Genomic DNA, 25,646 nt, shown 5'->3' with positions numbered 1-25,646 from the left:
TGAAGGGGGAGGGGATACACTCCAGATGGGACGCCCGTCCACCACAAGGCACCTCAACCAGGACTCAAACCTCAAACCTACCACACAGCAGGTATAGGCCAAACCCGCTGCACTATCGCGCCCTCCCTAATACCAATCTATATAATCTACTGCTTGCAAAGTTCTTCTCTGACAAATTGTCACAAAGTGGTAAAGCCTCTTTACTAAAAATAAGTAACTCCTCACAAAGGATTCAGCACGATATGAGACAACATCTGCTCTCTGGTCCATCTGACTGACATTGATCTTCCTTGAGTTCTCCCAGCATCACTGGAAAGCCAATCAAGGGTTCCAGATTTATAGCGTAACACAACAAGGTGACTCCTCCGTGAACCGCCACCTTATCGTGGTGGAGGGGTTTGAGTGCCTGAATGAGTCCAGGAGCTATGTTGTCTGGGGCTATATGCCCCTGGTAGGGTCTCCCATGGCAGACAGGTCCTGGATGACAGACGAGACAAAGCGCGGTTCAAAAACCCCTTATGAAGGAAAAAGCAAGGCTTTCGTTTACCCCGCCCGGTATGGGGTCACCGGGGCCCCACCCTGGAGCCAGGCCTGGGGGGGGGGGGCTCGCATGCGAGCGCCTGGTGGCCAGGTCTATGCCCACGGGGCCTGGCCGGGCTCAGCCCGAAGCCACGACGTGGAGCCGCTCTTCGGTGGGCTCACCACCTGCCGGAGAAACCGTAAGGGGCCGGTGCGTTGTGATTTGGGCGGTGGTCGGGGCCGAGTGCCCGGCCGACCCAAACCTCGGGTGCCAACTCTGGTTTTTGGGACTTGGAATGTCACCTCACTGGCGGGGAAGGAGCCTGAGCTGGTGCGGGAAGTTGAGAGATACCGTCTAGATATAGTCGGGCTCACTTCCACTCACAGCTTGGGTTCTGGAACCACTCTCCTCGATCGGGGGTGGACTCTCCACTATTCTGGCGTTGCCCAAGGTGAGAGGCGGCGGGCTGGTGTGGGCTTATTAATAGCCCCCCAGTTCAGCCGCCATGTGTTGGAGTCTACCCCGGTGAATGAGAGGGTCGTCTCCCTACGCCTACGGGTCAGGGAACGGTCTCTCACTGTCGTTTGTGCTTATGCGCCTAGCGGCAGTGTAGAGTACCCGGCCTTTTTAGAGTCCCTGGGGGGCGTGCTGGAAAGCGCTCCCACTGGGGACTCTGTCGTTCTACTGGGGGACTTTAACGCCCACGTGGGCAGCGACAGTGATACCTGGAGGGGCGTGATTGGGAGGAACGGCCTCCCTGATCTGAACCCGAGCGGTGAGTTGTTATTGGATTTCTGTGCTAGTCACGGTTTGTCCATAACGAACACCATGTTCATGCATAAGGGTGTCCATCAGTGCACTTGGCACCAGGACACCCTAGGTCGGAGGTCGATGATCGACTTTGTAGTCGTTTCTTCTGACCTTCGGCCATATGTCTTGGACACTCGGGTGAAGAGAGGGGCTGAGCTGTCAACTGATCACCACCTGGTGGTGAGTTGGATTCGATGGCGGGGGAAAAAGCTGGACAGACCTGGCAGGCCCAAACGCATAGTGAGGGTCTGTTGGGAACGTTTGGCAGAGGCCCCTGTCAGAGAGGTCTTCAACTCCCACCTCCGACAGAGCTTCAACCAGGTCCCGAGGGAGGTGGGGGACATTGAGTCTGAATGGACTATGTTCCGCGCCTCCATTGTCGGGGCGGCGGTTCGGAGCTGCGGCCATAAGGTCTCCGGCGCCTGTCGCGGCGGCAATCCCCGAACACGGTGGTGGACACCGGAAGTAAGGGATGCCATCAAGCTGAAGAAGGAGTTCTATCGGGCCTGGCTGGCTCATGGGACTCCTGAAGCAGCTGACAGGTACCGACGGGCCAAACGGAGCGCGGCTCTGGCAGTCGCCGCGGCAAAAACTCGGGCTTGGGAGGAGTTCGGTGAGGCCATGGAGGAAGACTTTCGGTCGGCCTCAAAGAGATTCTGGCAAACCGTCCGGCGACTCAGAGAGGGGAAGCGGTGTTCCACGAACACTGTTTACAGTGGAAGTGGTGCGCTGCTGACCTCAGCTGAGGATGTTCTCGGGCGGTGGAAGGAGTACTTTGAGGATCTCCTCAATCCCTCCGACACGCCTTCCGTAGAGGAAGCTGAGGCTGGGGACTCGGAGGGGGACTCGTCCATTTCCCTGGCTGAAGTTGCTGAGGTAGTCAAAAAACTCCTCGGTGGCAAGGCTCCGGGGGTGGATGAGATCCGCCCCGAGTTTCTCAAGTCTCTGGATGTTGTGGGGCTGTCTTGGCTGACACGCCTCTGCAGCATCGCGTGGAGTTCGGGAACGGTGCCTCTGGACTGGCAGACCGGGGTGGTGGTCCCTCTTTTTAAGAAGGGGGACCGGAGATTGTGTTCCAACTACAGGGGGATCACACTCCTTAGCCTCCCTGGGAAAGTCTATGCCAGGGTACTGGAAAGGAGAATCCAACCGATAGTCGAACCTCGGATTCAGGAGGAGCAATGCGGTTTTCGCCCTGGCCGTGGAACACTGGACCAGCTCTATACCCTCACTAGGGTGCTGGAGGGTTTGTGGGAGTTTGCCCAACCAGTCCATATGTGTTTTGTGGACCTGGAGAAGGCATTCGACCGTGTCCCTCGTGGCATCCTGTGGGGGGTACTTCGGGATTATGGGGTTCGGGGCTCGTTGCTACGGGCTGTTCGTTCCCTGTATGACCGGAGTAGGAGCTTGGTTCGCATTGCCGGCAGTAAGTCAGACCTGTTCCCGGTGCATGTTGGACTCCGCCAGGGCTGCCCTTTGTCACCGATTCTGTTCATTATCTTTATGGACAGAATTTCTAGGCGCAGTCAGGGAACGGAGGGTGTCTGTTTTGGTGGCCGCGAGATCTCGTCTCTGCTTTTTGCGGACGATGTGGTCCTGTTGGCTTCATCAAGTCAAGACTTGCAGCGTGCACTGGGGAGGTTTGCAGCCGAGTGCGAAGCGGCGGGGATGAGAATCAGCACCTCCAAATCCGAGGCCATGGTTCTCAGTCGGAAAAAGGTGGATTGCCCCCTCCGGGTTAGGGGGGAGTTGCTCCCTCAAGTGGAGGAGTTTAAGTATCTCGGGGTCTTGTTCACGAGTGAGGGAAAAATGGAGCGGCAGGTCGACAGACGGATCGGTGCGGCGTCCGCAGTAATGCGGTCATTGTACCGGTCTGTTGTGGTGAAGAGGGAGCTGAGTCGTAAGGCGAAGCTCTCAATTTACCGGTCGATCTACGTTCCTACCCTCACCTATGGTCATGAACTCTGGATCATGACCGAAAGAATGAGATCGCGGATACAAGCGGCAGAAATGAGTTTCCTCCGCAGAGTGGCTGGGCGCACCCTTAGGGATAGGGTGAGGAGCTCGGTCACCCGGGAGGAGCTCGGAGTAGAGCCGCTGCTCCTCCGCATCGAGAGGAGCCAGTTGAGGTGGCTCGGGCATCTGTTCCGGATGCCTCCTGGACGCCTCCCTGGGGAGGTGTTCCGGGCATGTCCCACTGGGAGGAGGCCTCGGGGCAGACCCAGGACACGTTGGAGAGACTATGTCTCCCGGCTGGCCTGGGAACGCCTTGGGGTTCCCCCAGAGGAACTGGAGGAGGTGTGCTGGGAGAGGGATGTCTGGAGGACTCTGCTCGGACTGCTGCCCCCGCGACCCGGCCCCGGATAAGCGGAGGAAGATGGATGGATGGATGGATGGACAACAAGGTGATGGAAATCAAGCGTCACAGCTTAGATGCCAGACACGATACTGAAAATGCAGGTCAGATTACTATAAACTTGATCTGAACTTGTAGTTTGTTGTGTCTCGATGAAAACTTTATGTGGTACAGGTAAAAGGGGAGGGTAATGAAGATCAACATTTTTTGTGTTTAGGTGGTAATCCTGGAGACGGAGACCAGTTTTGCAAAAATAGGTGTGGAACCTTCATCTGACAGGTAAAGCAGAACGATTGGTAACTCCAAGGTAAAAAATACTGCCGATGGGAAACACTGTATCCATCCATCCATCCATCCATCATCAATAGCTGTTTGGCTGATATAAGGTCATAGTGGTTGGAGCTTATCCTAAAAGTATAGGGCAAGAAGCAAGATGTACCCTGGATGGCAAACCCACTCACATTGATATATGGCATTTTAGTTCACCTGTAACATGTCTTTGGTCTGTGCACCTAGAAGGAATACATGTGAACACATGGAGAACATACAAACTCCAGAAAGAGAGAACCAGACTGGAACCCACAGCCCAGGAGCTGAGACAAGAGAACTACCCCATGCATCATGTACCACCAGGTGTACTGATAGCTACCAAAAGATAAAACAATTTCTTTCCGTATTGGTTTGCTAAATAATACTGAAGGCTACTTTTTAAACACCTCTGATATTGCAGGAGAGCAGAGGAAAGGATACTTCTTGCGATGAGTAACAGGGAAGGGCATTACAAGCTCTCAGTAAACAGGGTGTATCAGGGTATTCATAACTGCAGGAGACTGGAGGGTTTACTTTCTGATAGGAGTATAGGGACTGAGGGTACTAAGGTGCAGGATTCCTTACCCTTCATATAGAGGTAGCTGTGGAAGTACGGAGGTCCATTTCCATTCAACAAATTCACTCTCCCGTTGGATACCTCTTCATCTGTGTCCACATATCCATCATTGTCATCATCACTGTCAATGAACTGGGGGGGTCATGGGAGAGGAAATGCGAGAAAGGCCATTTTCTATCATCAATTCTGGAACCAGAACCCAAAATACGCTTCAAACCAATAGCTGCTGTTTCAGTTCTGATCTGTACCTCATGCCAGTATCTGTCATCGGAAGGCTACTGGGTGCAATCCTAGGAAAGCATCCTGAGGTTCTACCCTGCCAGTTATGGCACTTGATCCAGTCCAGCAAATTCCCCAATGTATGAATGGATTAAGTGCAGACTTGTAAGGTGAGGAAGCTGGTTTTGAAAATAGTGCCTACCAAGTAGTAGCTAAATGCACACATTTTATTCTATGAAGAAAAACAGTTTCCAACATTACATGCTCACACGCTAGTCTCGGCTGCACTCTATGGTGACACTGGGACGGCTCTTACATTATAGCCTTGGGTCAGAACAGCCGGTGGCTCTCTGCTAAGAGGCTCTGGTTGGGAGTATGTCAGCATGACCTCATCACACTGATGACCAGAGCTTTATTTCATTGCTCCTGCTCCCCAAATCACTACTGGCCATGTGGGTTCCAGAACAAACAAAACAAGTTCTGAGCATGTGTGTGTTCTTGGAGACAAAAGTGGCTAATTATTGCCTCTGGGGCATCAGGAAGGTGGAGAGCAGCGCCTTTCAGCCTGCACCGAATCGACAGCTCCCCCACCCACTCTCCCGAGGCGATTCAACAACAGCGTCTGGGATCTGACGCTCAGACTGGCAGAGTCAAGCCAGTGTGGCTGAAATACCTGCCAGAATATTCAACCTGAGCTCACCCCACCACATAGTCTCCACACAGAAGGGCGGGCACGCGACAAACGCCTGTGCCGTGTATCTAGTGTTAAGTGGAGGAAAATGATGGGCCCCCTGGTGACTCAGGTAATGTGGCTGGGGAATGCGGTTTGGGCAAAACTCAAGGAATTAGCTCACCAACAAGTGACGACGGCTATAGGTTGATCTCATTAGGATGATTAAAGCTGGAGCCAGGAAGAAGATAGAAATAAGGGTGTAACAGACAACTTCCGTAGGTTGAATGACGGTTGGCTGGATGCCAGCATTGGAGCAGGACTCAGAGGCCCATCAGAAAGTTTACATTTACATTTACATTTATTCATTGAGCAGACGCTTTTCTCCAAAGCGACATATATCTCATAGAAAATACAATGTGTGCATTCCATTAGCAGAAAAAGAGATTTAGATGCAGATGCGTGATTCTTAAGTACAGTTAGTTTGTTTCTTTCCACCATATGAATCAATGTACATCACATGAGTAGTTGCATAAAGTTGGCATGGTGCTGCATTCGGAATACAGGTAAAACAAGAATGCCGTGTGCTTTAGCGACACGCACACACGTGCCCCTTTTTTGCAATTAAATCCAGCAGTGCATTGTGGGGAGAGGAGGATGCAACCCTGGGTGTCATTCAGCGAAGGGACTGGGACTGCAGGGTATGCAGCACCCCAGTGTAACTCACCGAGTCGGAGCTGCCGCGGTACGAATCCTGGCTGTGGTTGGTGCAGGTGGACTTTCGTAGCACCTCCTCGTCCGTCATGTGACCATCATTGGTGCTACCGGCATCCCCGGAGCTGCCTTGGGCCTCATCAAACTCATCATGATCATAGTCAGAATCCACGTCTGGGGGGTTGCTGTAGATAGGCTCCTCTGAGTCGGGCAGGCCTTCAGGCGGTACATGGTCGATGGTCTCATAATCGGGACCCTCGTCTTCCTTGGCAGCAGTTGCGGGTGGAAGGGGAGGTGGGGGTGTCGGGGTGTCTGAGGTGGCAGGGGGGTTGAGAGCTAGAGAGATGTTTGCAGCTGCAGGGACAGGGGACACCATGCCCTCTGCAAAAGCAGGTGGAGGAGGTGGCAGGTTATTAAACATTTCCTGGTCCACGGGTCCCTCCGCCGGTGGTGGAAAATCAGGAAGCGGGATGCGCCCATCCTTGGCACGGAGGCCCTCGTCCACATCCTCCAGGGCAGATGGGCCAGTGGTCTTGCTGATGTCTTGCACGTTCTCCTCACTGGAGGTGGAGGGCTCCAGCGCTCCAAAGTCCAGCATGTCCAGGAACTGGGTGGCGACCCGCGATGCCTCACCTCTCAACCGTCGTATCTCGGCGTCGCGCCTCTGCTGCAGCTCGGCCCGGGAACTTTCGCAGAGCTGTGACACGCCGTCCTCCCGCTGCTTCTGCAGCTGCTCAATCTCCCGCTCCAGTCTCAGTATCTCCTCCATCTGCCTCCTTTCCTCTTCGGTGGTGTGAGGGCTCGGGCTGCGAGTCAATGATATTCTCACCTGCAGACCAGGTGGGAAAGTCAGGAGGCAGTGAGCATGAGAAAATGAGCATCAAAAAGCAATACATACCAGATTATGTCACAAAAAAATCTTATTTTGCTCAGACCCATCCAGAGGGTCTGTCTGATTGTCAGAAATGTACACAGTTAATGACACATGAGTCACGTACACCTTTGTGAATAACTGTATATTTTGCTGCCAGTGTTCGGTGTCAAACAACCTGTATAAGACATTTTTGGAAGTAAAGCATGCTTTAAATCCTCAGAAAAATGTATGAACACGTACCTGGAGAAAATCTGCACCCACTTTATTCCTGTTTGGAGAGAAATACATGACAGATGTCAGTGCTGCAAGTTGGAACAGTACTTCGTTTACCTGTGTTGTTAATATTATCTGATTAAAATCATTAATACAATAAATAGACTTACAGGAAGCTGGATAACAGGAAGTAGACCAATAAAAAAGTAGACTGACAGAAAGCTGACTAACAGGAAGTGGTGCCACAGGCCGTAGACTGATTGTAAGTAGGCAGACTGGAAGTAGGGTGATAAGAAATGAAATGGCATGTGCACTGAGAGGAAGTGGGCCAAAATGGTAGGAAGCAGACTGACAGGAAGTCGATTGACAGGTAATGAATGGACAGGAAGTAGGCCAACAAAAACTAGACGAACAGGAAACTGACTCAGAAAGTGGACCTACAGGGAGTAGACTGATTGTAAGTGGATTAACAGGAAGTAGAGCAATAGGGACTGAAATGATAGGAGGCAGACTAACAGGAAGTGGACCAACAGGAAGTGAATTGACGGAACATAACCTGACAGGAAGCAGAGCAATAGAAAATGGACTAACTGGAAGTGGACCGGCAAAAAGTGGATGAGCAGGAAGCAAACACGGCAAAAAGAAGGACAAGCAGAGGAGCAATTAGATATGAACTGACAGGAAGTGGGCCAATAGGATGTTAACTGATGGGAAACACATAGATATAGTGTAGAGCAAAAGTAAATGAACTCAAAGGAAGTGGAGGAACAGGAAACAAACTGGATACATTTGTGCTATACCTTGGCTCTCCAGCTCCCGCGGCACTTGGCTTTTTCTCCACGGCAGCTTCTCGTTGCTGGGTTTCCTCCTGCTGCCTCTTTAGTACCAACTTCTCCTGCTCCAGACACTGGAGTCTCTCCGCCTCCTCGCGGCGCCTCCTATCGTCTTCCTCTTCCCTCTTCCTCTTCTCCTCACGCAGGCGGTGGCAGTGGCTGCGGGCCAGCTGTCCACGCCGGTGCTTCTGGAAGACGAGAGTGGCTGAACGCAGGCGCAAAAAGACTCGCCGCCAGTAGTGGGCACGATAATTCTTCTGGATGGTGATGATGCTGGACAGGACCCTCTTGTAGTGCTTCCTGCAGGGGGCACCATAGAGTTAGGTCACAGAAAAAAGGCAAGTGGCCCCACAAGATATGCTTAACAATAGAAGCAAAACTCATTGGATATCAGTAATCCATTAATTTTGTCACAATGTAAAAGGTATAAGAACCAAAACCCTTGGTGACAGCAACCTTTGCTCAAAAATGCTTAAGCACAAGTAGCTCAAGCACAAGGCCAGTGGGTGATGTAGTGGGTAGAGCTGTCACCTTCCACTTGCAGCATCTGGGACCAAATCCTGCTGTAGTCCCCTTGATGAATGTACTTACCCTAAATTGATACTGTAAAAATTACCCAGTTGTATAAAAGGGTAAATATTGTAAAGAGCCAAACCTTGAAGCTTCCTTTGGAGAAATGTGCTCATTAAATGAAAAAACAATAACAGGTAACCACTGGAAAGATGAACTCCACCTGCTTAGCTGCAGCTGTGACTTCAAGAGGGAACAGATACTGCCTGCTGTCCACAAATCTGTGTGCAAATTCCCTTCATTTTCATCATTCCATAAAGATATTTGGTAAAATGCTTCCGTCTCCATGAGCGATTCACGAACAGCCTGGCCATCTGCTGTGGTTAACCCTTAGAATTAAATACTAAAGCACAAGCTCAAAGAAGAAAAGGTTGCCTGTGCATTTGTTTCTCCCTGAGTGGTGGCCACTCTGCATTCTGTGCTGCTTTATTGGCCCCGTCTGTTTTCTTAACCCTCTCGCACGGTCTGAAATCTGACACTTTCCTGAAACTACCGCTGTGAACTAGGCGACATCATATTAACCGTCACACCTCACCCCCTTAGTGGGAGGGTGATCAGCCTTTCCTGGTGTTGAGGGAGCGCCAAGAGAGGCAGGAGAGAAACTGTAACTGGCCCTGCCTCTCGAACTGCCACAGAGGAATAAAATGTCACTGTTTGGCTCTGCTATCGTCTCCTTCAAATAATAACAAATTGAATGCGGTGTAACATGGTTCATTCCCTGGTCAAAGAGGTCGGTATCTCTGGCAGGAGCCACGGTTCTGTAATGTCTGCAGAAGAGCAGTGTGGCAGTCGGAAAACTATCACCAACTTCCAGCGCCACTTCCACTTTTCCCCACGGTCTAGCACCATGTCCAGAGCAACGGCTGCGGCTCATTGCGAAAACCAGACCTTAAGTGACCGTCCTCCGGAGGTGGGTAAACACAGCTGGCTGCTCAGTGGCATCCGACCGCTGTTCTGAAAGACAGCTGATTAACAGGAAGCCGCTACACTCCTGAACATTATCCTACACCAGCAGTGTGTATTCATTCAAACACACACATGCACATACAGGTGAATTTGAACATCGAGGCAGGTACCCTGAGACACAGATGAAGCATAGACACACACAGTCAGGCAGACACACAGAGACATGTGAGGAAGCACATGCAGACACACACAAACACAAAGTCACATTCACCATTCACATGCCCAGACATATACACACATATAGATGGCTGAATGGATACATGCGCTGGTACACTCTCTCTCTCTCTCTCTCTCTCTCTCTCTCTCTCTCTCTCTCTCTCTCTCTCTGTCCTCTCTCTCTCCCTCTCTCACACACACACACACACACACACACACACACACAAACAGAGAGAGAATAGGGCTTGTTCCGCTCACCTTGCCACATAGCTCAGTATGTGGGCCCGGATCACCATGCCTGCCTTGCGCCGCACCTCGTCCCGCTCCTTCTCCAGCCTCTGCTCCAGCGCCTCCTTCAGGAACACCTGCACGGCCCAGGGGCCGGGGGTGGAACAATGAAGCAAGGTAGGTGAGCTCTCAGCTGGAGGCTGTTTTTCCAATGCACCGTGTCTGAGGACCGAGGGAGCACGCTATGCCCCAGGAGCATGGAGCACAGCGCAGGTGAGAGTCTTGCTGCAGAGTGTCATTGTGCTGAAGGCTCCTGCTCATGCTCCTCCTGCCGCTCCACTGACGAGCATGGGCACACACACACGCAGTGGAGGGCCGTAGTCTGGGAATGGCCCCGGTCCAAAGAACAAGCCACACCCCTTCTCCATGCTCTCAGGAAGGAGGCAGGAGGATTGGAGAGTTGTACCCACACACATGCACGCACACGCACACGCACACACACACGTGCGCACACCTTTAACCCTCGCCTGCCTGATACCACGGTAGAAAGCAAGTGCTCGAGGTTCATACCACCACATTTACAGAGCTATGCACTGTTATATTTGCCACCACAATAGTCCTGCTGCATGCTTCCTCCTCTCCAAATCCATTCCAGGGGATATGAATCGAGCTCGTCCCGGGAGCCTGACGCAGCACAACGAGTCAGTTAAAACAAACAATACAGGACGCGGACCTCACTCAGCAAGCTGACACACTGAGCTGTATTCTGGGTGTTTTCCAGGGGGGCCTCTTATCTGCATCTGACAATCACAGAGGAATGCCAGTACCGCCACACTTCAGCTTCAGACTGCAGAACATGCCAGCACTGAACTGCTGTCACAGAACAATGTCTGGCTGCACGATACACATCTAGCCCGTGTTTACCACTCATCTGGCCATACTTTTCATTCACGGCTTCCTTATTTACACTTAGTGCGCCATTGCTTTTGTTTGTGAGCCCCACATAGGTGATGGAATGTGTTCTGTATGAAGAATGGACATGCCTGGAGGGGTCTGTGCCAGGCAAGGAGGGAGAGTTCCTGGGCCCCCTCATGGACTGGACTGGATTCAAGTAAAGCAGCAATGTATTTTTGATGACTAAGAGCACCAATCACACACACACACACACACACACACACACACACACACACAATGCCACACCCTCTGCCCAGATGTTCCCGTAAGCAATGACGCGTAGCTCTGCCTGGCGCAGGTCCCATACAGGAAATCTCCCTGTCCACATCCTTCCCCTTGGCCCACGCAAGCCCCCGAACCCAGATCCTGGGAACACACTTCCTCAACACACAATCAGCGGGATATAATTACACACAGATTGTTTTGAGACAGGAATCAGTCCCCATTCACCCCTCAAACACACAGCTCGACCCCTCTCGTTTCTGTTTGTCCCCAGTGCAGCACATCCATTTCAATACACACTCACATGAAAACACAGATACATGACTGATGAAATGTGACACACTGGAAATGTCTGTGAAATTTCAGGATCATCCAATTTCAGACAGGTTCTCAGTCTTCCATAGATCAGCATCAAAAACAATAACATAAAAAATAATTAATTTTAAATAATGGCCAAGACATATAACTATCCATTATATATGTCCTATTTTGGCATTTACACCCGGTCACTCACTCTGTGGTAACCAGCATAGTGAGAACCGCTGTAAAACTGTGCAACACTAAAATCAATCTATGCAGCTCAAGACTACACACATTCGACATGACTTTCTCCATAAAATGGGGACAAAAATCTAAATTTAGGTAGCACACAAAACCAAGGAACATATTCCAGACAACATGTATTTCTTTTGGTTTGATCTACAGACCAAATAGTAACAATTCAGGCATCTTACATTTAACTGATGCTTTGCTCTAAAGTGACTTTCACTTATTTACAAATATATACAGCTGGGTAATTTTTATTGGAGCAATTCATGGTAATTATTTTGAAGTACTAGAGCAGGTGGTGGGATTCAAACCACCACTTTTTGGGTCCAGTGGCAGCAGCTTTAATCACTACACTACCAGCCACCCCATGACATAGCTCTGGACAGGCACACAGATGAAATGAAAGCTTTCGTTTGAATCTTTCCTAGCTGGTTGTGTGATTTATGAATGTTAAAATCCAAGGTCTATTGATTCATACACATGTTGTGAATTTCAAGTATAAAAATGTTTCACGGTTCAACACAAAGTGGAAGGTTTTGATCTTTTTGCAGCTGCTTAACTGGTATTAAGATTTGGAGAGCAGTGGTTTGGCTTCTTGAATCTGCTTGAACAGTGGCCAAACAAAATCAGAGTTCTGAAAGGAAGAGGCAGCACTGATATGCAGGAAGAGGAGCTGCTACGAGGAATGGGGAGGAGTAAGAAGAGAAAATACACCGACAAATTCATTGCTGTTGGATGTGAGTGGACTGCATGGCGATAGCACCCTACGTGATCTCCTCATGCAGCCTCCAGCATGAACATTTGCTCAGAGGTACGGGTTCAAGAGGTGACAGCGGTGGATACTTGCCCAGGCTATGAAGGGGTTACAGCGACTGACCTTGGACAGCCTGAGAACTGCCAACACGTTGGACACAAAGCAGAGCCGCACAGCGCTGACCCCCGCAAAGAACAATAGAGCCATTTTACAGCTGGACAACCAGCCAAGGATGACCTGTGTTCCTGTGGGTGTGGGTATGTGTGTGTGCACACATGAGTGTGTACCATTGTGTGGATGACTGTGTATGTATTAGAAATTGTGTGAGCTCATGCAAATTTGCCCATGTTGATCTGTGAGTGTTTAAACATGTAGGTGTACCTATGCGTGGGTATAATGTGTTTATTTTTTCACCCTGTAATTTTATTACAAAGTCCACATACAACACGTTCATTGTCTTTCTTTTACATGATTATTTGAGGTTTGGTGATTGATTTACTGAACCACTAACTGCTATCAGTTTGTCACCAAGGGAACACATCACACTCTCTATCAGAAGGCCTTGACCTGAGCCTCACAAGGTTGTCTGTGGTAATGATGTAGGGATATAGATGGCTGGAGATCCATAGAGAAATGACAAGAGATCCTGGTTCCAATTAGCTTCTAGGAACTCAATGACACTGAAGTATCTAGCCTTTACTAGCTACACTAAAACCTTGACCCAACCCAGAGCGGACTGCCTGAATAAGGTCTGACACAGCGGTCCGCTGAGGAAAAGCATGAGGAGTTAATCATTCATGGTCTGAAACTTTGCCAGTCGACCAGTGTTTTAAAGGCAGAACTCTGTTTTAAGGTCTTTGAGCCACAGGGTCAGATTCCAGCAGCAGGGTGTCGGTTCTTCCTTTCTTACATGGAGACTTGAGCCTGGGGTTGAGTCAGCCAGGCCGTGAGGTCAGAGTGCAGCAGAGATGACCTCTGACAGACCCCCACCCGAAACCGCAAACCCTTGCACCTTCATATCCTTGGGAGAAAGTGAAGCAGAGAGGCAATGAGGAGTGAAACTAGAAAACAGCCCCCCAGGTTGCTCTTAACAATGCATATCTGGCTCCAAACCCACCCCCCTACTTTGGCCCTGTTCTCTGAACTCACACCCCTGACTCACACATGATTTGCCGCACATTCACTAGGCCACGGTAGGATCATTGTCTCTGTGGTAGTGACTCTTAGTCACACTTTATTATGATCCCCATCTGACTGTTTCGGACTGTGGCCACAGGACTGAAACAGGAAAAAAAGAACAATGCCTGCGAAAATAAGGCATGAGCAGATGTGTGTCAATAAACAGCATGCAGTCCAAGGAGCTCAAGCTCCGAGGACATGCTTCTGGTGTCCGTGACCAACAGCCACCCTCATCACAATATTTTCTGGTTCGTAAACTCTTTCTGGTCACTGTCAGAGAGCCAAAACTTCTAATAGCCCCTACATACCAAAACCATAATTGAGTAATTGTACTCCACCGTTAGGAGCTGGTTGGGATACTTTGAGAAAATTCATTTGGTTCAACAAAGCTAAAAAGTTGGTCAGGGGTAAGACAATATGACTTGCATAGTCTCGTATGTAAGAGACGTCTCTCTAGATATTTACTGTCAGTACTTCTGCTCATACAACCATTCTCAAGGCTTTCAGTGCATCAGAGATGACCCTTGGCAGATTGTTGCGTTTCAGCACAGATTATGAAGAGAATGGCTATACTTGAACTGATAAGGAAAACACATAACAATTCAAAAGAGTCTACAGTTTGCACTTTATGTGCACTTAATGTCAAGTCAAAGTACATACACAGTTTATAATGAGATCTAGAAGAAGTGACTATGCTGAAGACTGCTAGAAGAAGTGATATGCTACTGACTGTGACCTGTATACAAATGGTACGTCCAGCTGGATATATTCTTTTGGCTATGCCTTAAATAGAGACCACAGTGATAATGTAGACAGCACATCTACCTGGTTTTACTAATTGGCTATGTCCTGTGAGACAGCTGGCTGTAACATAAGGTCAGAGTCTTAGGAATTTACATTTTTGTGTACATTTTGTTGATTAATATTAAAAAATACTGATTGGCTATGCTGTATAGAGGGCTAACCATTAAGGTGGAAGGCATTTTCATTTGGCTATTCATACTGGCTATCCCACAGTGAGAAGCTTGACCAATATGGAACATCCCCTGTCCAGCTGGCTCTATCCTGACAGCTGACAAGTTAGCTAGATGAAATATTCACCTAGCTATTCCGACTTGCTGTGACCTGTTGTGAAAGATGACCATTTGGGTGGATGGCATTTCTCGCGGGCAACCAATTGGGTATGCTCTAGAGAGCTGACCAATGAGGGAGATGGTGTGCTCAGCTGGCTATGTCTATTAGCTATCCCATTTTGACACACCAGCCAATAAGGTGGTTGATATGTTCAGATGGCTACACTGATAGGCTACGCCTTATACAGAGAACTGACCAGTCAGGTGGAGGGAATGTTCAGCTGGTTATACCTACTGGCTATGGCCAATAAAGACAGCTGATGTTTATATTAGGCCTCATGAGAAAAAAACAATAACAATATAATTAACAAACAGTAATGCGCCACTTAATGACGTTTTACTTAACAACTGACTGCATATACGACGGTGGTCCCATAAGATTATAATGAAGCTTAAAAATTCTTAATGACTAGCGATGTCGTAGTACAACGTGTTATTCACATGTTCATGGTGGTGCTGCTGTAAACAAACTTACTGTGCTGCCAGTTGAATAAAAGTATAGCACATACAATTTTTTGTGGTACATAATACTTGATAATGATAATAAACATGTATGTTACTGGTTTATGTATTTATTATACTGTAGTTTTGATCGTGTTTTTACAGTGTACTCTTTCTACTTATAAAAAAAGTTTACTGTAAAACAGTGTGCTGTGTTACACCTGCAGCAGCACCATAAATCTCGTGCTTACCGTGTCTCTTGACTGCATTGAGGCTATACCAACTAAGTTTGTATAAGTACACTCTATGGTAGAGGCTATACCATCTAGATTCGTTTAAGTACACTCTACGATGTTCGCACAACGACAAAATCGCCTAACGACGCATTTCTCAGTGCGGTTCTCTGTCATTAAGCAATGCATGCCTGTACAGCTTTTATTTAATAACAGTTTAAAAAAATACAGGCTGGAAACAAATGAAGACTCATACATCAGTTCACTCCGTTAAAAGCACTTATTGAATCTGTACAGTTTCTAATGGGACCCAGCACAATTTCTAGGAAACCTGAATGGCTCTGATTTTGGGAAGTCCCTCCATTGGGAGGCTCTTTTTATATAAAAGTCCATAAAACTGCAATGTTGGTAGAAAAACAGCAGTGAAAGCTTGTACATAAAAAACAGAGAAAATGGGTCAGTTTATTCTGTGAAAAAGTCAGTGGAAATTGGATAATTTTATAAGCACTATAAACAAGTGAACAGAACTTCACATACATATTTTTTAGCTTCTCTTTAAAATGTTATAACATTCCGGACTCTTCACCCAGTCCTATAATTCCCCTGCTCTCGGCCAATGCAAAGAAACATAGGAGGGCCAAGACCGCAAGAATTTGAACTTTCGTGATGGCCTCTCTGAAGTCTAATTGCCAAAGACTAGTTACGGAGTTCCAATGGCCAATTTCAGGGGAAAAAATATTGGCTCCAGGACGCAGTGCCTGAAAGGGACTTAAACTATTTAAATTCGTCTAAAAGTCACAGAGCAACTCTTGTAAAAAAAGGTAAATATGCTGCCTGCAAAAAGAAAATTCAAATACTCCTTACCTAAAATGAAATTCATAGCATTAAACATCAATCGATATGCAGCGAAAATATGCTTTAAACTCTGTCAGGAACGCCTGTATATGTATTGTATTTCTGTCTTACTCTGAAAACAACTGAAAAATTATGCAATGAATTTATTGTTATGCCAGTTTTTTTTTTTTTTTGGCATGACTTTAAAAATACAATCTTCCTTATTCTTACAATGAAGACCGCAAACATTAAAAAACTGCAGAGGATGGCTTTTATGATATATAAAACCTCACTAAAAGACAAAGGTTTACTTCAATTTCAGGTGACTCATTGAGAGTTTTTACCGTCAGAGTAAATGATACACCCTCCACCCTTTCTTGTCACAGTACCCATTCTGTAAAAGTGTCAAATTAGAAACCGTGAAGTCTCTACCTTTGTCTTTCCCATCTGCCACTCCTTCTTGGCCCTGTCATGTGCCATCAGCAGGTCTGTGCACCTCTTCTTATCATCTCCAGTGGAGGCCTTGTCCTTCAGGATGACCTTGTACCTGTGAGGTGAGTAAGTGCAGGAAGTGGAACTGTTACATGACCCCCCTCACTTTGGTATTCAGCAGGGCAGACACAGTCCCATGGCTATTGTGTCTATGGATGGTGCAGCGATGGACACCTAATGCAAGTTACTAGGTTACTGGCCTCACCTCATCACCTGGAGGCCTCACCTCTAGTTGTAATACAATTGAGCAAGGTAAAATTACCCAGCTGTAGAAATGGGTAAATAGTTGTAAGTAGCCTATATTGACATTGTAAGTCACTTCAGAGAAAAGTGTGAGCTAAATGAATAAATGTAAATATAAAACTGGTAAACTAGTGGGTCTGGAACTCAGTGCAATCTGTGTAGCTTTACCCTTTGGTCATTACCTGAATAATTTCAGCAGTAATACACTGATTCATTTGAACAAGTTAATCTGTTAGTTACTGTACAAAAAGTGTTTTTAAAACTTTAATTAAGTGAGTATATGTGAAAGGGGGGTGCGGTGGCGCAGTGGGTTGGACCGGGTCCTGCTCTCTGGTGGGTCTGGGGTTCGAATCCTACTTGGGGTGCCTTGTGATGGACTGGTGTCCTGTCCTGGGTGTGTCCCCTCCCCCTCTAGCCTTATGCCCTGAGTTGCTGGGTTAGGCTCTGGTTCCCTGTGACCCTGTATGGGACATGCGGTTTAGAAAGTGTGTGTGTATGTGAGTATATGTGAACAAGTTTATATGTATCAAGTAGTGTAAGTCACCTTGATGAATAAGTTGTGTGGGCTAGTAGCACTACATAGTATTCAGTGTAAGTGGCTTTTACAATCTATTTGTATTAAAAACCTAAGAATTATTAGTACAGGCTTCCAGATATGCTGAGAAAATGGAAGTGTTTGGACTGGATTCAAGTAAAGCAGCAATGTATTTTTGATGACTAAGAGCACCAATCACACACACACACACACACACACACACACACACACACACACACACACACAGAGTGTCTGAAACCACTTGTCCCGAGCAGGGTAGCGGCAAACTAGAGCCTAATCTGGCAACACAGGGTGCAAGGCTGGAAGGGGAGGGGACACACCCAGGACAGGATGCCAACCAATCACAAGTCACCCCAAGCAGGACTTGAACCCCAAACCCACCCACGGTGGGACCCGATCAAGCCCGCTGCACCACCGTGCCCCCAAGAGCATCAATATGATATGTAAATAGATGAAGGTGAGCCTACGTAGACTGTCACTAAGCGAAGGACACGATATTTTCTGGAAAGGCTGGACTGGACAGTCTCTCACCTGCTGCAGAAATCCTTGAACGTTCGGCGAACAGGAAATCCAGCCCGACGAACCTTCACTGTCTCCAACATGCCGGAATACCGGAGCTGGTTTAGCACCACTTCTGGGTCAAATTTGTTTGGATTCTACGGTGCAAATGAGAGAAATTCATTTCAATGGCACCCGGGAGAACAGAGGAGAAGGATTAAGATTAATCTTGAATACAATGGCCGTTTTATTAAATTAAAATGATTTTCTTAGGCAGGATTTAAAATTGTCCTACATTTAATCACTTCTACATTCAACTAATCAGATTTTATGAAGATAAGAGCGATTTTATGAGAGTTATTCTAGGACTTAACTGATATCTTACATTGAAGGTAAGGCTTAAAACTGAAATACACTTTACAGAATTAATCAGGTGAAGCCATTTGAGTCCCCTGCACTTTATTTTTTACAATATCCTTGTACCCTAAGAACCAGTACCTGCATCTGGTGGAAAACAGTATTATGTCAATTATGAAAGACAATAAAATTTTCACAGCTTTCTTTTTATTTGTTTTTCCTTTGCCTTAGCTCATCTGTGCTCAAATAAAGAAAATAAGAAACCAGATTATTTTAGCAGCTCTAAGGAACAAATCCATGGTCTGTGTGTGTGTGTGTGTGTGTGTGTGTGTGTGTGTGTGTGTGTGTATGTGTGTGTTTTGATTCAGCTTTTTCATCACACTGTGGCATCATTGAATTCCTCCAAACATTTTCTTGCTGGCTGAGCACTGCCAACCCCTCAACCACCCCCCGTTGGTGCGGAGCAAGGGACCGCCAAACCAAAGACTGTTGTCATCGCCTGGACACCTGGCCCGACCAATCAGCCCAGGAGACCACAGTGTGGCGTGCATTTTCTCATCAGCAGTGCCTGAGTCATCCCAGAACACCAGGTGCCATCATGCAACCTGGCCTCCCTCAGTACATCCTCGTGATTACAGCACTTTGACAGCATGCATTTAATCTCATCCCTGCTGGGGACTTTGCTGGAAGGGCTGGGTGCAGGAGCAGAGAGACAGGGTGGGTAGAGGTGTATGTGGATGGGTTTCATTCCCAGGGATTAGCGCTTGCCTGGCAAAGTCCACCCTGGAAAATCAAAGCCTGTTGATGTTTTCAGCCCAGGGACGAGGACCAGAAGAGGGATTTATGTTGCGGTCACAAGCAGAGCAACTGCAGCCATACTTGACAGAAGAGCTGGATTTGTGATTGTAAAACCCCATATTGAAGCCATGGAGTCAGACTGAATTCTGGTGAGGAAAACTCTGCCTAAAGCATCTTCAGAAACAAGGAACTGTAGCTGCCTGTCCAATGCAGGGTTGCGGTTGTCCGGAGACTATCCCAGAAGTACAGTCTATGAGGCTGGGTACACCCTGGAGTGGACACCAGTCAATTGAAGGGCAAAGACATACACTCATTCACTCACACAGTCACACACTAAGGACAATTTAGAGTTAACACTTGAACTGAAACACATGTCTTTGGATATAGAGAGTGTGCTCCACTGATGTAAGGATGAGTGACCCATTGTAAGTAGTGTATCTAGCAGCGTAAGTCACCTTAGTGAATAAGGTGTTTGGCCTGATAACACTACACAGAGTTCATTGGAAGTCACTTTGGAGAAAAGCGTCTGCTAAATAAATAAATGTAACTGTAACGTAATTTATTGGAGGAAACCAGAGCCCCAGGAGGAAACCCATTCACATTACATTTACATGTATTCATCAGTTGGCAGATGCTTTTCTCCAAAGCGACACATTGCTCAGAGTAAACAAAAGTGTTTACTCAGAGAAAACACAAGGAGAACAAGCAAACTCCACACAGACTTAGCCGGATTTGAACCCACATCCTAACCCACAGCCCAGAGGCTGCCCAACTTTGATATATTCAGCCTATTTAAAGGCTTCATTAAAACACAATGAACAACGGAGAACAATGGAGCATACATAATGCTGGAGTACTGGGGGTGTCTTTGAGACATTCCCTCAAGCTTGGTGCTTTCACCGCTGTCTTATCTTGACATTCCGACCCTGTTTTTCTTTTTTGTTGAAGAGGCAGCAGGGAGAGCACAAAGAGACTCCTTCCACAGAGTCCGGAACAGCCTGTCCTTCTCATCACTCTGCCACACTCTTGGAATGGTCTAAGATATGGGAATTTCACATTTAGCTGTTTCCAGGATTTTCATCGTGTTGAGTCAGACCATCAGCATGGCTGCGATGCAACAAGTATCGGAGAAAAGCAGATTTGACAACTGCAGACTTTTTGCTGCATGAGAACCCCTGAGGATGGAGACTGAATAAAGCTAGAAGTCCAAAAGGCCACAAGCTGAGCATTACCATAGTAGAGCTCTTTCACACAATGAATTTCATTTATTGTCAATATATACAGAAAGAATGTCACAGACATAGAAATATATCAGGTAGGAGTGTATGTGTTTTAAGCAATCTGCAGTGTATGCCTATGCATGAATAATGAAGAATAAAGTGGACAAATACCTATCCATTACCAATAACTTTTTGTCCGTTGCAGGGTCACAGTAGTCTGGAGCTTATCCGGAAGCACAGGGTGTGAAGCATGGTACGCACATCACAGGACAATCACACATACTTGTTCAGTTATACACATATTATGGGCAATTTAGAGTCACCAGTTCACCTAAAACACACATCATTGGACTGTGTGAGGAAACCCGCACAAACATGGAAAGAACATGTGAAGTTCACACAGACTAAGCCAAACCTATTTACCGAACCCACCTTCTCCATATTTGGTTTAATGCAGCGGACAAAGAAAGGGTTTGAAGCACTCAGGGTTGCCATCAGAGAGTGAAGGGAGTCCTGGGAGACATAAAGAACAGTCAATAAAGCGTCAATAAAATAGCATTTAAAACTCCTTTGGCAAGTGAGATCGCTTACAAAGGAAGGGTAATATGGCCAGATGAGTTCTGAGATCATGTGAGAAACAAGCAGCCAGTGATGAGCCATCAGCTCAATGCTCATTACCATGTCCACATGCCAATGCTCATGAAATGAGTCAGCCTGCGTGAAAACCAAGACCCATGGGCTTGCCACTAAACACCAGACAGGGCATCTCGAGCTCCAGCTTTGTCACACCATGTTGAACGGATGTGTCCTCTATGCTCTGGGGTGACCCATCCCAAGGAGGGGCAGACAGCAAGAAACTGCCCGCACGTCTCCTTTTACTGGCATGCGTGGCGACATACTGAGGACTCAGCTCTTAACACACACTATGTTAAAATCAGTCACTGTATTGTCACAGCTGACCAGTCCCTTCCTGCTTTTCAGGTTTACAAGCATACCTTTTGTCAAAACCAACCCAGCGGCAGCTATATTGATCTTTTCCATCAGTTGTTGGTTCCATTCTTTCTCTAGAGGCATTTTTATGATTCTTTTCATCTTTGATGTAGGTAAGAGTTACACCCAAAAGCTTGTGCCACATTCCCTAGAAAAGTATGCAATGTGTGCAACACATGTGCATGATCCACTTTCCCACTTTTCCCACAATCCTCTGTGACACTTACCCTGAACTGGGAGCTGACTGTGGGTTTGCGCCTGGCAGTGCCCATCTTTAGCGTCTCCTCACTGCTCCGGCTCCCCACACGCTCAAAGAGATCATAGATGAAGTCCAGCCTGAAACACACACACAAAGGACATGTACACACACACATACACACAGTCCTGTGACTTCATTAGCTTAAAGCCCAGTACTTCAAGAAAGGCATTAAGAGCTGCAGCTGCTTTTTCACTCTTCTGTTTGTTTTTTTCCATGCGGCCAAAGAGTCATTAGCGCTGCTCACCTGCTGTCTTTCAACATGTTCAAGATGTCATCTCTAAATGTGTCCCGGTTCTTCTCCAGGATGCCGCGCACATCATACAAGACCTGGCAGTTAAAGACACAGGGCATGCTCCTCAGGACCAGGACATGTAATGATTTCCCCTCCTGAGGTCTGCTTGCTCGCTGTGTGGTCAGGGTTCGGTCTCGGCGCATGCAGTGCAAATCGTCAAAGATCAAGATGAACTTCTGCATGGCCACCAGGGGCTGTGACATGTACATTTCTAAACAAAGCCATTTTAATTCATCAGTTTTAAATTTAACTGTTCTGTCCCACATGAGCCCTCCCTGCAGAATTTCCTTCCCCTCCAAGGGTCCAACAGCAGGCGGGTGGGGACCGTTAAGGGGTCCGGTTATAGGGGCTCCACCGTCAGCAAAAACACAATGCTTTATAAATATCACACCTGTGAAAACCAGGGCTTCTGTGTGTGCCTTACACAAAGGGTCTTGTGTGTGTGTGTGTATGTGTATGTGTGTGTGTGTGTGTGTGTGTGTACGTTTGTGTCTCTTTGTGTGTTTCTATGAGGGGGAGTGCACAGAACAGTGATTGTTGGCTTCTATGCGTCACTGTTCCTTGGGTCCACATGAGCCCAGGTCAGAACACACAAACCACACAGGTGCATCACTGGCTCTTGAACCCTGGGTCTGGACACACAGTGTGACGTGGGAGAGCGCTCCTATCTGTGGATTTCCTATTCATATGGAGGATGTCATCCCTTATACAAAGTGTTCATACTTTTAAACTCTGAGGAGTGCTGGTCAACTGAAATTTCGACCTGAACTCCTTCGCTCCTCATCCAGGATATGGCTAATGGACAATCTGAAGGACTGCGATTGGACTGGTTATATGCGTCTTACTGAAAAGAGGCACGTCATCACCTCTTGCAGGAAACGAACTTGATGAAGAAACGGAAACAGGTGGAATGCTCTAGAACGAGGTGGTGCAGATGAATATGGGACCAGGCTCACCTCTACGGGGGAGTGGGAGCGAACGAACGGCAGATTAAATGGACACTGCGCTGTGAGCACCTGAACTGACTCACCTCTCCAGCATAGTGCTTGATGCCAAACTGGTGATCGGTGACCCTGGGCTTCACATAGTAGGGGTTAGTCTGTGGGAACAGGAAGAATGAGCACCCTGCGTGAAACCATGACACCCAAACCCTCTGGTCTCCACAGCGTGAGCAGTCCTTGTGTGTCCTGGGTGCCCTGTCACACTGGACCCGAACTCTGGATTAGTTACAATGATAAATTCACTGCTAAGTGCTGTGTTAAGGGCGAGATCAGGGACGCCAGGACGTCCAGCACTAGAAGGTCAACTGTTGGCTCCTCGGCGTCCCCAACGTTCAGCACAAAGGCTCACATTCACACCAGGTCATCTGCATTAAGGACAGAGAGCCCGTCCAGGACAGAACAGAACGGCTTTTTGAGCCACTTCAGGGCTTTGAATATTTTCAGTGGGCCGTCTGCGGGTTCGGCGAGGGCCTGGCTTTCGTGGCCTTTGTGGGCGACGGCCCTGTGGGATGCGGCTCGTTTTTCTCTGATGCCTGTGTGCGTGTGAGCGGCCGTGGGGGCGTGGATGAGCGACAGAGAGAGAGAGAGAAAGAGGGAGATGAGAGGGAGGCATTTCCCTGAGGGCTGTGAAGGGATTAACCCCCATAGGGCTGAATCACCCAACAGCCCCAGGCTCTGAACATGCTTAACAGGCCACAGAAAAAGGTATGTTTGTTCATTAAAGAGCTTATCAACACGAGTGTGTGTGGTGTTACTCTGTTTGCACACCCACATTTATGTTTCTGCGTGCATTATATGTGTGCACATTTGCGGGTGTGTGTCTAGCGTGAGGTGTGTGTGTGTGTGTATGTATGTGTGTGCATGTCTGCATTCTGCCTGCGCATGGAGCGCCTCACTCACAGCGTGTCGGCTGTGCAGTTTCTCCAGCAGGGTGTAGTCGGTGCCCTTGGGGAAGCGACTCTCCTCGTTGATCAGTGCCAACATGCCCAGCTTCTAAAGGGCCAAAGAGAGGCAGAACGGCTCAGATCGTAGCAGTGACACAACCAGGGAAGTGACTGAACCGGTTCTGAGCAGCGAGGGTCATCTGGGGACACCTACCTTTGACTAATCTCCACAAAATTACACAGCGGATTAAACACCTTGCTTTGCTACCCATATCTGTACCCTGTTTATACTAGTACAGAAGCTCTCAAGCTTTTCCTAGGCCTCAGACAGCTTTAAGAACTTGATGAAAGCTAAGGACCTCTCCTAGAAAAATGCCGGTAATCGCAAGGAAGATATTGCACTGAATGTAGTGTTTTTTCACTATTGTTTAGAAATTTACACACACACACACACACTTTCAGAACCGCTCGTCCCTTACGGGGTCACGGGGAACCGGAGCCTACCCGGCAACACAGGGCGTAAGGCCGGAGGGGGAAGGGGACGCACCCAGGACGGGACGCCAGTCCGTCACAAGGCACCCCAAGCGGGACTCGAACCCCAGACCCACCGGAGAGTAGGACTGCGGTCCAACCCACTGCGCCACCGCACCCCCTACTAGAAATTTACAGTGAAACCTAATTACATGGTAATTTTTTGATATATTGTGTTATTTTCAAAGCAGGTTTGTTCTTCAGGGACCCTCTAGAGCCCATACACAGATGTCCAAGTGGTCCCTGAACCCCAGATGAAGGGCCCTGGACACAGAAGTACAAGGAAAATGAAAACCATTTTACTTGTGTTTAGAAAAAACTACAGCAAAATTTCAATTTAATAATTCCTTAAATAACAGGGAGGCGCGGTGACGCAGTGGGTTGGACCAGGATCCTGCTTTCCGGTGGGTCTGGGGTTCAAGTCCCACTTGGGGTGCCTTGCGACAGACTGGTGTCCCGTCCTGGGTGTGTCCCCTCCCCCTCCAGCCTTACGCCCTGTGTTGCCAGGTTAGGCTCCGGCTTCCTGCGACCCCCAATGGGACAAACGGTTCAGAAAATGTGTGTGTGTGTGTAATTCCTTAAATACACTGATGAATAAATACTTAAAACTTTCACTACTTTTGAAATATGTGTCAAAGCCAAAATATGACATCATTACAGAAAAGGTCATTTATATGCATTAGGGATTACAATTCCCTAGTGGTGCATCTTTTTGGGCTCACCAAAGCTCGTGAATTGATCTCAGTACCAGTCCAGAACCGGTTCTTTTATCAGTACTGGGTGGACATTCTAGAATGTTCCTGTGAACCATTACAGTTTGTCTGCGCTGCTCGCTGGGTCTCTCACCTTTTCTATGAGGTCCAAACACTCTGCATTATCCATCCAGTCTATTGCATCCCAGTGCACACCCTCTCTGTGGGAGGAGCACAAGACATACAGCTGCTGAAGAGACGCACTACTTGCACACACACACACACACACACACACACACACACACACACACACACACACACACACACACACACACACACAATGGAAACAGCCCACAATGCCAGTCTTGTTTCCCTATTCATGTGACTTAATGAGTGGTGACCGGCCTTGCTATTCCCTGTAGCAATCAGATTTAAAACACAAGACGATAACTGTCTGGGAAAGAACCATCCCATTCACACTACTGGCTCCAAACATCAGTCTGCACTCCCACAACAGAG

At 47.8% G+C, this 25,646-nt stretch overlaps 1 protein-coding gene across 1 annotated transcript in view; it reads right to left on the bottom strand.

Annotated features, from left to right (window-relative positions):
• Positions 1–25,646, bottom strand: part of LOC108918451 (unconventional myosin-X-like) — a 90,004-nt gene that overhangs the window by 9,663 nt on the left and 54,695 nt on the right. Inside the window, exons 14-26 of the mRNA XM_018725704.1 lie at positions 25,282–25,348; positions 23,921–24,013; positions 23,050–23,118; positions 21,972–22,054; positions 21,696–21,804; positions 20,911–20,991; positions 18,137–18,261; positions 16,747–16,861; positions 10,046–10,152; positions 8,063–8,395; positions 7,290–7,317; positions 6,189–7,004; positions 4,581–4,704 (exon numbers count right to left, since the gene is read on the bottom strand). Coding sequence (XP_018581220.1) covers positions 4,581–4,704; positions 6,189–7,004; positions 7,290–7,317; positions 8,063–8,395; positions 10,046–10,152; positions 16,747–16,861; positions 18,137–18,261; positions 20,911–20,991; positions 21,696–21,804; positions 21,972–22,054; positions 23,050–23,118; positions 23,921–24,013; positions 25,282–25,348 — 2,150 coding nt within the window. The remainder of the gene's footprint in view (positions 1–4,580; positions 4,705–6,188; positions 7,005–7,289; positions 7,318–8,062; positions 8,396–10,045; positions 10,153–16,746; positions 16,862–18,136; positions 18,262–20,910; positions 20,992–21,695; positions 21,805–21,971; positions 22,055–23,049; positions 23,119–23,920; positions 24,014–25,281; positions 25,349–25,646) is intronic.

The sequence above is a fragment of the Scleropages formosus genome, chromosome 14, assembly GCF_900964775.1.
Source record: "Scleropages formosus chromosome 14, fSclFor1.1, whole genome shotgun sequence".
Classification (NCBI taxonomy): Eukaryota; Metazoa; Chordata; class Actinopteri; order Osteoglossiformes; family Osteoglossidae; genus Scleropages; species Scleropages formosus.
This window is presented reverse-complemented; position numbering and strand designations above follow the sequence as displayed.